Below are 12,677 nucleotides of genomic sequence, written 5' to 3'. Positions count from 1 at the left end.
AAGAATCCATGAATTTCAAATTGGTTACCTCTCTGCCTTTCTTTCCACTTTTTTGGCCAATGATTTTTCTTCTGCCATTATATTATCTAGGTTTATACCTTCCAGACTGTTTGTTTGAAAGGTTTTGTGCAAATGAGTGAAAGCTGATTTAATGCATCATACTTCAGTAAGTGGTTCAGAAATAGAGATCACTGTGACGTCAACAGAGACACTGATTCGTTGTGAAATATGTTGGGAGAGTATGGGAATGGTTTAATCTTGGGATGGCATCAGGCATTCTTGTATTGGCTCTGGGCTGATTAATATATCCTCTTTTTGTCCTTCCATATTTTCTCTGTCACATAAGGAAGCAAGCACACTTATTAAGACAGAGAATCCTTTAACCCTTCCAATCATTAACCAAGTGTCTGTTGCGAGCTGATTTGCCACACTGGTGAAAGCTTGTCCTGTGGTGCTTCTGATTTTTATTTTTGCCTTCAGTCACTCCAAACATCTTCTGTCTCCAAAGTCAGAGGGTTGAGGCTTATTGGTCACATTTCAGAGAGGGGAAGACAAAGGAAGGGCATGCAATTTTGTAATTGACACATGCCTGGCATCTGAGCTGATAGATCAGTTTGTATACCTTAGAATGAATCTTCTGGGATTCTCCCCCTGACCATCACAGCTTCATTTTGTGGTTGAATTCAGCTCCTTGATTTCTTTCTTCTTGTTTATTACATTTTAATGTCCATTTGAAATAACTCTTTCCTTGGCCAATATTGCAACCATGACCTTTAAGATTTTGCTGCTTCCAAATCTGATGGAACTGAGTCTGGCAAAAGTACATGTTTGCTGCATCTCAATTTTCCTTCCTGATTTGTGCCGAGATGGTATAACAGGGCTTGATGATTACTTACTTCCATATGTTACTGCGCTCAACTCCCCGTTTCAGTACAGGATCTTAACTGTCACCTTGGAATAAACTCCCTGCTACAGAGTACTGTCTCTCCAATGATTTTGTAAGAAATAAGGTCTGGACCAATTTGTCTTTCAGGAGCATTGCTGTTTTTTAAAAAGTCCTGTGCAGCGACCTCCTGCATACGACTTTGCATAAAAATTACTGTATATATGTTACTTGCAGTCGCTCTGCGGTCACTCTGCGGTGAGATGGGCGGTGACATATTTGAAATATAAATAAATAAATAAAATTAAAAAATAAAGTTATACGCATAGATACAAATTTAGGCTGACTTTCACAGGTACAAATGAAATGGGACCATTGCTTAATTGTATAGTGCTGGTTGTATGCAGATGTTCCCAGACTGAAACTCCAGCATCTCTGCTCAGAACATAATAGAAAACAACAATGCTGGACTACTGGACCAATGTTTAAATTAGTCCAAAGCAACTTACTGGCTGGATTTGTGCCAAACACAAGACTAGGCTAAAATGGGGTTGGACTGTTTACAATCTGGTAAGTTCCAAAAGGTTTTTCTGATCCCACTGTACACTCATCATCAACTGGAATAAATTGCTGCTTCTGAACATGTTAAGTCTTGTCCAGCAGAACTTTCCTCTTTCTTTTTCCCTAGGGATGTTTTCTCCATCTACGTCAACTAGCTATTGGTAGTCCCCGCTGGCAGTCAGTACCGTTTATTGATCAATGCAATTAAGATTACAAATATTCTACAACTGGGAAGAAGGAAATTTTCTAAGTGCAGAACAGAGTAAATCAAGAAGGGTAGGTAGGGGAGGGCGGAGCTGGCGTCGCGGCGATACGGCGGGGGATCCTGGGCTCCCAGGATCGCAGCTGATATCTCCTCCCCCGGACGGTCCCGATGGACCTAAGCCGTCCCGTAGAGATGGCGAATGCAAAGGGCGCGTCCCGCGGATCTCAGGGACGCCGCAAGTCCCAGATCGATCCCAGGAGAAGCTCTTGAAGCCGGCGGAGGAGAGGCAGCCAAAAATGGCTGCGAAAGCCGGGACAGCTCCAAAGGAAGATGGAAGAGAGGGGTGTCAACTGGGTGAGATGGACTTTTACTATTCAACTATTCTTAGAGAACACCTTAAGTAACTTAAAGAGATTTTTAAAAGTGAAGAAAAGTGGATTAAGCGGCGAGATTGAACCCTATTAAAAAAAAGAAGGGGGAGAAAATTTTTCTTTTCAACTTTCCCTTTTTAGTGGAATTGATAAGATGTTTTTCTTTTAAAAAAAAAATATTTTTAACTGGATTGGCTTTCTCTTTTTAATATTCAATAACTCTTTATTTTAAGCCTTTTTTTTTTTTACTAAGATTTCTTTATTGTTATAAGAAATTTATATTTTTTTGACTTTGAAATGGGGAAAGTGGAGTTAAGAGAAAGTAAATGAAAGAAAGTTGCACTGCCATCTAGAGGCTCGATTTAGTGCTTTCTTTTTTCATTGTGATGCACGCTCAAGGACTCTGTGCTTTCTAAAAAGATAGTGGGATGTGCATGTTTATACAGGTGCCATCCGTAACTATAAACAAGAAAGTGGAGTTGAAAGCGATTTTGAAAATATTAAGATGGAAAGTTTGAGCTAGTCACAAGAGCCTTGATTAGTGGCAGTAGCTCTTTTTTCTGCTAGAAGCTCTGCTTTGCTCTCTATTCCCCCCCCAGATGGTTTTTTTTTTAAAGAGGCTTAGCCTTTCCCTTCTTTTCCTTTTCTTTTTATTTTTCCTTTTTTTTTTTTCTCCTTTTGCTTCTTTTTTTCTCTTATTTTTGGCAAGAACAAAGATAAAGAATCCTTTGACTCAATGAAGGTTTATCAAGATAACAGACTATACGAGAAACACAATGCAGAAAAAGATCTTTAAACTATTGAGGATGACTATAAAAAATTGGAAGAAGAGCTGCAGAAATTCTCAAAAAAAGAAAAAGAAAAAGAAAAAAAGATATTAAAGCTAAAATGGACTTAATTAAACATAAACCGGGATCATTGGAAAAGGAAGAAATAGTACAAGAAATCAGAAACATTAAACAGAATTATTGTGAGGCCTATAAACTGAGAATTAAAAGGGTTAATCAACTGATAAATGAAGAGAGACAGATTTGTTCTTGGCACTGAGGGTGAGAAAAAGATTATACAAGATCATAATGGAAAATTGTACTAAGAGAATGCACAAAAAGAAGAAGTAAAACAATATTGAAAGAAACTACTGGAGATGTTTAAAGAAAAAATCAGGGGAATACAACAATGATGGAATTGACAGAAGCTTCCAAAAGCAGAATGTTCAAAAGGACATTTATTATTGCTTTCTCTTATCCAATAATATAGAAAAAGGAATGAACAGTTAGATATTTTGGGATATTGAATGAAAAGGGTGAACTAAAAATTATGCAAGCGCTGGAATAAAGTATAAATCTGAGATATATAGTTAAAAATTGTATAACATGTAGTGAAGAATCTGGTTAGAACTGTAACCTGGTTAGAACTGTAATTGATACTGTAACTGATATTGGTTAGAACTGTAACTCTTAAGAATTGGAAAAATTAAAAAGTACTTATGCAGGAGGAAGTTATTGAAAATTATGGAATGTGCAGAGATGAGTTAAACTGAGATTTGAAACTAGAGTAAGAAGATAAGTAATTTTATATGACACGGGATTTGCTTTTATTAATGATTAGATGAGAAAATATAGTAATGTAATAGATTAGGAAATTTTATAATAGAAATTTGATATTAATTATTATATATATACACATATAATAGATAGATGGAAATGTATTACTAATCCTATTGAAAGTTAAAATTTTTTGTAATATATGATTTTATAGATTAGCTATGAATGATTAATAATTGTTAATTGATAAGTATACAAGTATATTTTGAATAGATGATATGAGAATTTAAGATTATGAAAGGGGCACCAACGAGTTTAACTGGTTGACACACGGTATAAAATGGAAGATGCTTTTTTATGCCTTTTTATGTTTTTGTTTGTTCATGTTTGTTTTGTGTTTGTTGTAAAAAAAAAAAAAAACATTAAAAAAAAAAAAAGAAGGGTAGGTAGGTAAAATAACAAGGAGTGAATCATCCAAAGGGCTTTCTAAAAAACTGCTCTCTTTATAGATGGGAAATGTTATCTTAAAAAAGTAAAAGCAACTGAAGCATACTGTTCACTGCTTTTCATCAAGCCAAAGCTAAGCTAAATTTGCTATAAATCCTCTGCAAATTTCTATTATAATTAGGAATCAATGTTATAAAATATTTATAGACTATGAAGTGCTCTGTGATATTTCTGTCACAGGGGAAGAAGTGAGATATATTAAATAACAAGTCAACCTAGGGCATATCAGTTAACAAAGTTCATGTTCATATATATGCCCTAGTAGATGATCTTTATTTTTTACAAATGTTTCAAATTCTGTCACCTTTCTCAAGGTCCCTCCTTCTTTCTTGAGGTCACTTTTTATTCCTCCAGCAATCTGTAAATACATCAACCATGGTAAACTCCTACCTTCACTGAACAATTCTTGCTTGTCTTTAATCTATTTTCTGAGTGTGCATGCACCATATTGGCACATGTGATTAAATTTTCTTACTGCAGTTGTCCTTGAAGTAAAAAGCATTAGATGGCAAAGCTAATGGTGAAGTTGCTGGACTTAATCTTGTTTTTAGAAGTTTCTGTATTTTTTTTTAATCAAACTTTGTCTTAAAAGAGTGTCCCTTTAAATTCTTTTCTTTTTTTGTTTTTCCTTAACAAGTCAGCTCCTTCTATGATTGATATTCTACTATTTGAGGATTTTATCCATTTCTGTTATCCATAACAAACAGCTTGCACAACAATATAATTTAAACTAAGGGAATGCAAGTCCATCTCTTTCTTTTGAATCTTGCCAAAGTTTTTTTTACAACTCCTTTCTGTTGACTGCCAATCTACAGGGTTTTGTCTGAAACTGGAATAGGTGTCATTTGAAATAGAAAGTTCATATTAGGCAATATATTTCATTTTTACTGTTACAATGAGTCCTAGCCAATAAAGTTTTAAGTTCTTCCACCATTCTAGATATGTTTTTTTCTTTCCATAAATTATTTTAATTGTTCTCTATTATGACTTTGTTGCATCCTGCCATATAAAGTTCCAAATATTTCACTGGGTTTTTTGTTATCTTACAGGCAGACTCTTTTTTCACAAAGTCTTCTTCTTCTGGGGTTAAATATCTTGTTTTTTTTTTTTTTATTAAAACTTTTATTGTGGTATATAAAAAGCACAGTTAAAATACAAATCGAAAGGTATAGCGAAGAAAGAAGAAAGAAATAAAAGAAAAAGACAAAAAACTAAAAACTAAAAAGGTTAAAATAGATAGAAAGATGAAACAGAAAGTGACTTCTGACTATCTCCAATACAGATATAAATACAAATTAAAAAAGGTTAATCTCTTACCACTAAGTAATCCAAATTCAGATTATTTCTATCAGCACAAACCATCTAATCATTAAATCCCACAATCAAAGCTTCATTTTTTTCCCCACTCAAGCACATAATCTAAGAAGGGTAGCCATGAGGAGACAAATTTAGAAACAGTATTATCTCTTATTAACGTTAATTTTGCCATTTGAGCCAAGTCCATTAATTTAATAATCCATTCTTCCACTGTAAGTATTTGTGAATCCTGGGGTTAAATATCTTATTATCTTTGTTTTCTTTTCATTGATTTTGTATCCAGAAAATTCACCGATTATTTTCATCAGCGTCTTATAGTGCTCTGTGGGTGCATAATGGGTAATACTACATCATCTGCATAGCATTTCAATTTGTATTTCTCTCTAAATTCTAATCCCAGATATTTGTTTGTGGACTCCTCGGTGCTCTCTAAGCCTGGCTGTTTGCTTGCAGATGTATCATTACCCAACTAGGGAACATCATCAGTGCTAATGAGTGTGGGGTTTGCTCCCTGTTTATATACAGTAGCTTGCTCTGCCAGTTTTGGTGGGGGTGTGGTTTTCTCCTTGGTAGTTCCTTGATTAGGGTATTGTTTTCTGGTTGATTGTTTGCCTGGTGTTAATCCCTGCTTAGCTGGGTGTTGGCTGATGGAGAGGATGTGTTCTGTTCTTTTTGTTTCCTTCTTAGCTTTTTTATCGTGTCATTTGACTCGTGTGTTAAATATTTATTTCTATGTGCCTAGCTGATTTGTCTGAATGCCAAGCTTCTAGGAATTCCCTAGCATTTTGGGATGTAACTTCATCTAGAGTGCTCAGAGTTTCCCAGGTGAAACTATGGTTGAGTCTGTCCATGTATTGTGAAATTAAGGAGCTTTCACTGTGTCTTCTGACTGCTAGTTGGTGTTCATGGATGCTCTGTGCTAGTCTTCTGCCTGTCTCTCTTTCATAGTGGCTGTTACAGTCCTTACACTGTATCTTGCAGATGACTCCTGCTTTTTCTTCTTGGGCTATGGGTCTTTTGGTTTACTTAATATGTTTTGGTGGGCTTTAGTTGGTTTGTGTGCTGTGGTGATGCTGTGTGGTTGGAATAGTTTGTTGGTTGTTTCTGTGATGTTTTTGATGTATGGTAGTGTTATCCTTTTCATAGCCTGTGTTGGTTGTGTTGTAGTAGGTTGAGTGGTCAGGCACTTTTTGATAAAGTTGCGTGGGTATCCATTTTGTTGGAAGATGTTGTATACACAATATGTTGCCTTTTTCTGGTGCTCTGGGTTGCTGCAGTGCGTTTGTACTCATCTGAATAATGTTCTTACATAGCTCCTCTTGTGGGAGGTTGGGTTGTTACTTTGGTAATGGAGCACTTGGGCAGTGTGGTTAGACGTGCATTTCTAATTTGCCATCGTTTCCTCTGCTGATGAGGATATCCAGGAAGGGTAGCATGTTGTTTTCTGCTTCCCTTGTGAATTTTATTCCTTTGAAAATGTTCTTGATAGTTTGATGTGTCTTCCCTAGTTGTTCCTTTGTCTTTTTAAATATTTTTGAAAAGACTAACAATATTTTGTTTGTCTTTTGTTTCAATATTTTGAACAAAACAATATTTTGTTTCTTCTTGAATATTTGTTTGTCTTTTTGAATCTGGTCTACCAAAATTTCGAAAGCAATTACAAATAATAAGGGAGAAAGTGGACAGCCTTGCCTAGTGCCTTTGCTTATTGGGAAACTTGTGGAGAATATTTCATCTGCTGTAATCTTTGCTGTTTACTGGTGATATGTACTGTTTAAAACAGCTAATAAAAAAGGCCACTGCAAGTTGTCAGAAGCATTTTTTTGCATCTAAAAATATTACTGTCACCTTCTTTTTCTTATTATTGATGCATTCTAACACATTTATTATAAATCTGCTGTTGTCCATCATTTTTCTCTTAGGAATATAATCTGTTTAGTCCATATGTATTATTTCTAAAATATACTGTAGTTCTTCAAATGTTCAGCACTCAGTATTTGAATGGAAAATAGCTTGTAATCATGTTCAATAAAGACACTGGTCTTAACTGTTAAAGGTCTGAGTTTTAATCCCTACAAATTCAACCATGTTTGTAGTGCTGAATTAAGATTGCCAGCTTTCCTTTTTAGTGATGTGCTTTTTATCCTGAACAACAATACGGCTGACAGGCATAGCATGGTTACTTTCCTATTGAATATAGCTGCATCTATTGAATTCAGAAGGTGTTTTTGTTTGGTTAATTTATTTACTCGTATGCAATTTTTAATTTACTACTGGTGGTCCTCACGTAACAACCACTTGTTCAGCAACCAAACTTACAATGGCACTGAATGAGTGATACATAATTGATCCTTGTACTTATGATGGTCACAGTGTCCTGCAGTCACGTGATCATCATTTGTGATCTTCTTTGCTGGCTTCTGACAAGCAAATGGCGACCACATGACATCCTTGCTTAATGACTCATGGTGATTTACTTAATGACAGCAATAGGAAGTGCTGGAATTTCCACCATTAAGTGAGGACTACCTATATGGTTAAAAACAATCCCAAAATATAGATTGAATTTTGATTTCTTCTAAAAAATACAATTTTCTTCACAAATAGGATAAAAAAACTCTTGAGATTTTTTAAAAAGAATGTATGAAAAACAAAACTCACAGGATTGTCCATCCTGGTTTTTTCAAATTATTTTCATGGCAAAACTTGCTCACTAGTATCAGACAGGCCAAGAATGTGGCAACAGCTCTAAATCATATTCAAGTTTAGAGTTTTTCCTCACAAAATATCCTCAAAGAACAGATTGGTTTCTGCCTAATTTCATAAATAATCTGTCATCTTTTGAAGTAGTAACATATATTAATAACAATTTAAGAACTGTGTTATATTTAGAATAGGAGTGATAGCAAGAAATTGGGTGGATACATTGTTTATCACTGAGCAGTATGCCACAAGTCATAAATATGCACATACATAGAATTTCTGAAGGCTTATTTAATCTAGTTACTAATCCAAAGTTTCATACTGTGATCTTTCATCCATGTTCTGTTTGGGTAGAGTGACCACTTCACATTTCACCTAGAACTGCAGAGCTATGTGCTGAGAGAAAGTGATAAAGAGACTGAAGAAAGTAAAGTCTGAGAAGACTTTCACCATTGTCTAAGGACAATGAGAATCAAAACATTACAGATGCTGTGCAAGACCACTAGTTTCTATACATTCACTACTTTCTAGAACTGAATTGGTTCCTAACCTCACAGGTTCCTAAGAGAAGCAAGAGAAGCAATGAAAAATAACAGGGCCTATGTGAAACAAGGGCATTACATGACTGCAAGTGGGATGCTCCTTTGGGAAGACTGGAGTTGGTAAGAAACCAGGAGCTTATAAAGCACCCACCATTTAGCAGAATGGGGGAAAAATCTGTCCACAATATCTATCCTGTCTACACTGTGCTAAACTCTTCTTCTCCAGCCCAAGAATGTTTCAACGTATTCCACCTCAGTCAAGGGCTAATATAATACCTAAATGTGTTTATTCCTTGATTTTTTTCCCTCTTTCTATTTTTGATTTGAAAAAGTTACATAAATAGCGATTTAACTAAATCCTCAAATTCCTTATATATCGTATAGAACTCACACATGTTAAAATCAGAGCTACCCCACAGTTTTCTAGCTCGTAGACAAAGTTCCTGTATCAGCCTGGTTTCTGCTTGAGTTACTACTATATGTGCAGACTGAATACCTCAGAATACAAACAGGGTTCATGTGACTGCTTCTCAACTAAACCCACAACTCCATTTCACAGAGAAAACTGGCTTAAGTACAAAATAAGTACATGATAGGGACACCAGAGGGGGTCAGCCGTACATCTGAATGAGCCATAAAGACTGAGATTCTCAACTTTAATTTAAGAAAGAGACCCAGAAGCATCTATAATCTGAGATATGAGCCAAAAGTATAATCACTCTTCTGCTCATTCAGGTCCTTTCTGGCTTTTCTGTGTTCTTAGCCAAATAATGAACGGTCTAGCAACCAATAACATACAAAATGCCTAAAGAAACAAGAGTTTTGTTTTTTTTAATATATTCTGTAATGGGAAAGGATTGTTCCACATCAAAAATACTTAAGAAATCCAGACATTGGGTGTCCTTGTGATGGGCATTAATATGTCTACCCCAAAACAAAAGGACAGGGATTGTAATATAGCTAGAGATCTACTTTAAAGATATCCTGCATGCAAATAAAGTCCATCATTAATAAACTCATGCTGCCAAAGGCAGGATGGTGATTAAGATTCAGTACTGTTGAGTGGGGAAAATGATGTCTGACCACTCTGAAGGGCAGCCCAATGTTGGTTCTGGAGGCAGCAGTCCTTGGTATATGGATATCACACTTCTACAGCACTCAAGTGATATTTTATTGCTTTCAAAACACAGGATACAATTTCTACCTCATTTAACACATTGGTAGCTTTGTGGAATGTAATTCACAGATGTCAAAATGATCTAATAAATGACTAATGATGAGTGATAAAACTTGCTACCAATTATTCACCACGTTTTGGAAATTGGTACATAGCTCTGTTGATTAAAAAAGTAAAACTAGTGTAGAGATTGAATTACCCTACTCCCTTGGCACAATTTATACTTAGTTTCATAATGTTTTGATGTTTGTGTGTTCCAACCTCTCTTAATCTTGGGCATATTTTGATTGCTTTAAAATGGAAAATGATTCTCGCACAGTTGATAAACTTACCTTTACTAGAATGCCCTTTGTATCTATCTATTTACAGCTGTATCTGTTCAGTCCATATTCAGTACTACTAGTTTTTAAGATTCCCCTCCCAAGCCACAAATTGGACACAAAATGAAACTCACACTTTTCCAGTGCCATAACTTTTGTAGTCTACTACTGCCGAAACAGCTACAATTACAGCAGGCATGCCATAGCCAACCAAATAGAAGTATTTTCTACGTGAATGTTCGCTCTCGAAGACTTCTACCAACATTATGTAGAGCTGTACTCCTTCCAAAAACATCCAAGTGAAAGCAGAGAGGAAGAAGAAATGCAGGAGAGCAGCAAACACAGCACAGGCTATCTGGGGGAACAAAAAAGACAAAGTAGAACAGTAGTTATTTGTAGCCTCTGTGTATGTGTATGTTGATCAATGGTGGGAGCAAATTATGCAGATAGGCAAGCCTTCTGCTATTTACAGATTAAAACTGGAGGTATAAAAGCATGGATGGATTTGTGATTTATTTATTGTTTGTTTTCAGGATTCAAGCATTTAATTATTTTTATGAAGAAAAATTCTATCATACCATTATGAAGCCTTACACATGTGTGTATGATACATACAGGCTACACTACATTGTTTGTTTAGATGCATATGGCAACTCACATATTTAATGTGTTCAGTTGGATTTTGGAATAAGTGATCTTTTTAAAGATTAGCACACATACTGCAAAACCATGCATTGTGCTTTCAGTAATTTCTAAAGTAGAAAAAGTTGCTGAACGACAACTATATAACTTTTCCATTTTTTTCTGGAAAAAAAGCAGCTTGGTTAATATTTCTGTCCCCAAGTACACGGATAGGCATTGCCATTTCTAACAGTCTTAATATACAGATAAAGGAAGATGGAGAATGAAGAAGTTTGCAAATAAAGAGTGTAAAGAAATCCAATAAAAACAGCAAAGCAGGCATTGCTATACATTAAAAGCTGAGTATTTGCGAGTCATAAAAAGAAGGTAGATAGATTTAAGAAGAGAAAAAGATGAAACAGAGCATTAGCTAATGAAAATATACGGAACAGTTAGACAAATACCATGGGTTCAGACCTTCCCCTATACTCTCAACTTTGAATTAAAGACTTCAAGACACATATTTGAGAGGATTTGAGGAGATGCTATAAATGATCTGCTTTACTACTACCACCACTGGCCTCAAATGTTCCTCATATATAATACTGGGGATCCTCCACCCTCAAGGGAATTTTTTTTTTTTTCGTGCCTTCAAGTCAGTGTGGACTCCTGGAGACTGCCTGGACAAGTCCCTGCAGTTTTCTTGGCAAGATTTCAGAAGTGGTTTGCCCTTGCCTCCTTCCTAGGGCTGAGAGAGAGGTACTGGCCCAAGGCTTTGTGCCTAAGGCAGGACTAAAACTCATGGTCTCCCAGCTTCTAGCCTGCTGCCTTAACCACTACACCAAACTGGCTCTCTCCCAGGGGAAATAGGGGCCAGATTATGTTACACCATATTATAAACAAGTTTTGTTTTCAAAAGTACTTTACCAATAGTAAATCTTTCCAAGTGTTGCCAAGAAAATTGCAGGGTCTTGTCCAGGCACAGTTGCCAGGTGTCATCACTGACATTAAGGCACACACACAAAAAGGCTAAATGAAGCAATGAAGTGCTTCAGAATATGTGAAAGAGGAGCTGTACACTTTAGTAGAGATAGTGCAAGAAAACAACTATAAAGAGCCACCTTCGAGACTGTGCACTCTGAGTTAATCTTAGGCAGAAAATGATAAAAATGCTGGAAGTTTAAGCAAGATAATAATTAAGACATAAGGCTAAAGGTTTAAAACAAAGGCTATAATGGTTCAATATAATGGTATGCAGTCGGGGATAATTACATAGTAATAGAGTTTCAGACAACAAATTCTGGAATATAGTCAGCAGTGTGATGTACCCACAAAAAAGACAAATAGTTTTTTTTTTTAAATCCTGAATCAACAGATGGTTTCCAAATCATAAGTAATTGTACCATTGTATTTTGCATTGGAGCCTTGAGCATTGTGCCCAGTTCTGAATACCATACAAACTGGAACAGGTGCAGAGAAGAGCAACAAAAATGATCAGGTCCTACAAGGAGAGACTGAAGGATCTGGGAATGTTTAGCCGTGAGAAAATAAGGATGATAAAGAATATATTATCAGTTTTCAGATGCGTGAAAGGGTATCACATAGAAAGCTCTGTTATCTATTGTCCCTGTATGCAGAAAGGCAGATTCCAGCTGAATGTTCAGAAAAGAATTGCTGATGGCAGGAGAAGTTTGACAGGGGAATCAGCTATCCAAAGAGGTTGCAAGCACTTATTTCCTGGAAATGTTGAAGAATAGCTGATCAAACATTTTTCAGGGTTGTTTTAATTTTGATTCCTGCATTAAACTGATTGCCTAATTGACTCCTCCCAATCACATGATTTCATGATTTATATATTAGTAATTACAAATGTGATAAATGATCATGTTCACTGGTAGGTAAATCTAATAATCTTCGAGTCAAGTT

The 12,677-nt window shown here is 35.7% G+C and overlaps 1 protein-coding gene across 1 annotated transcript in view; it reads right to left on the bottom strand.

The window, feature by feature from the left end:
• Positions 1 to 12,677, bottom strand: part of ADGRL3 (adhesion G protein-coupled receptor L3) — a 436,049-nt gene that overhangs the window by 139,547 nt on the left and 283,825 nt on the right. Inside the window, exon 20 of the mRNA XM_088138611.1 lies at positions 10,265 to 10,485. Coding sequence (XP_087994737.1) covers positions 10,265 to 10,485 — 221 coding nt within the window. The remainder of the gene's footprint in view (positions 1 to 10,264; positions 10,486 to 12,677) is intronic.

This window comes from Python bivittatus, unplaced genomic scaffold (genome assembly GCF_059951505.1).
Source record: "Python bivittatus isolate LINGU-HERP-01145 unplaced genomic scaffold, Pbiv_v1 ctg000270_np1212, whole genome shotgun sequence".
Classification (NCBI taxonomy): domain Eukaryota; kingdom Metazoa; phylum Chordata; class Lepidosauria; order Squamata; family Pythonidae; genus Python; species Python bivittatus.
The sequence above is the reverse complement of the archived record's forward strand: the minus strand, read 5'-3'. Positions and strand labels throughout refer to the sequence as shown.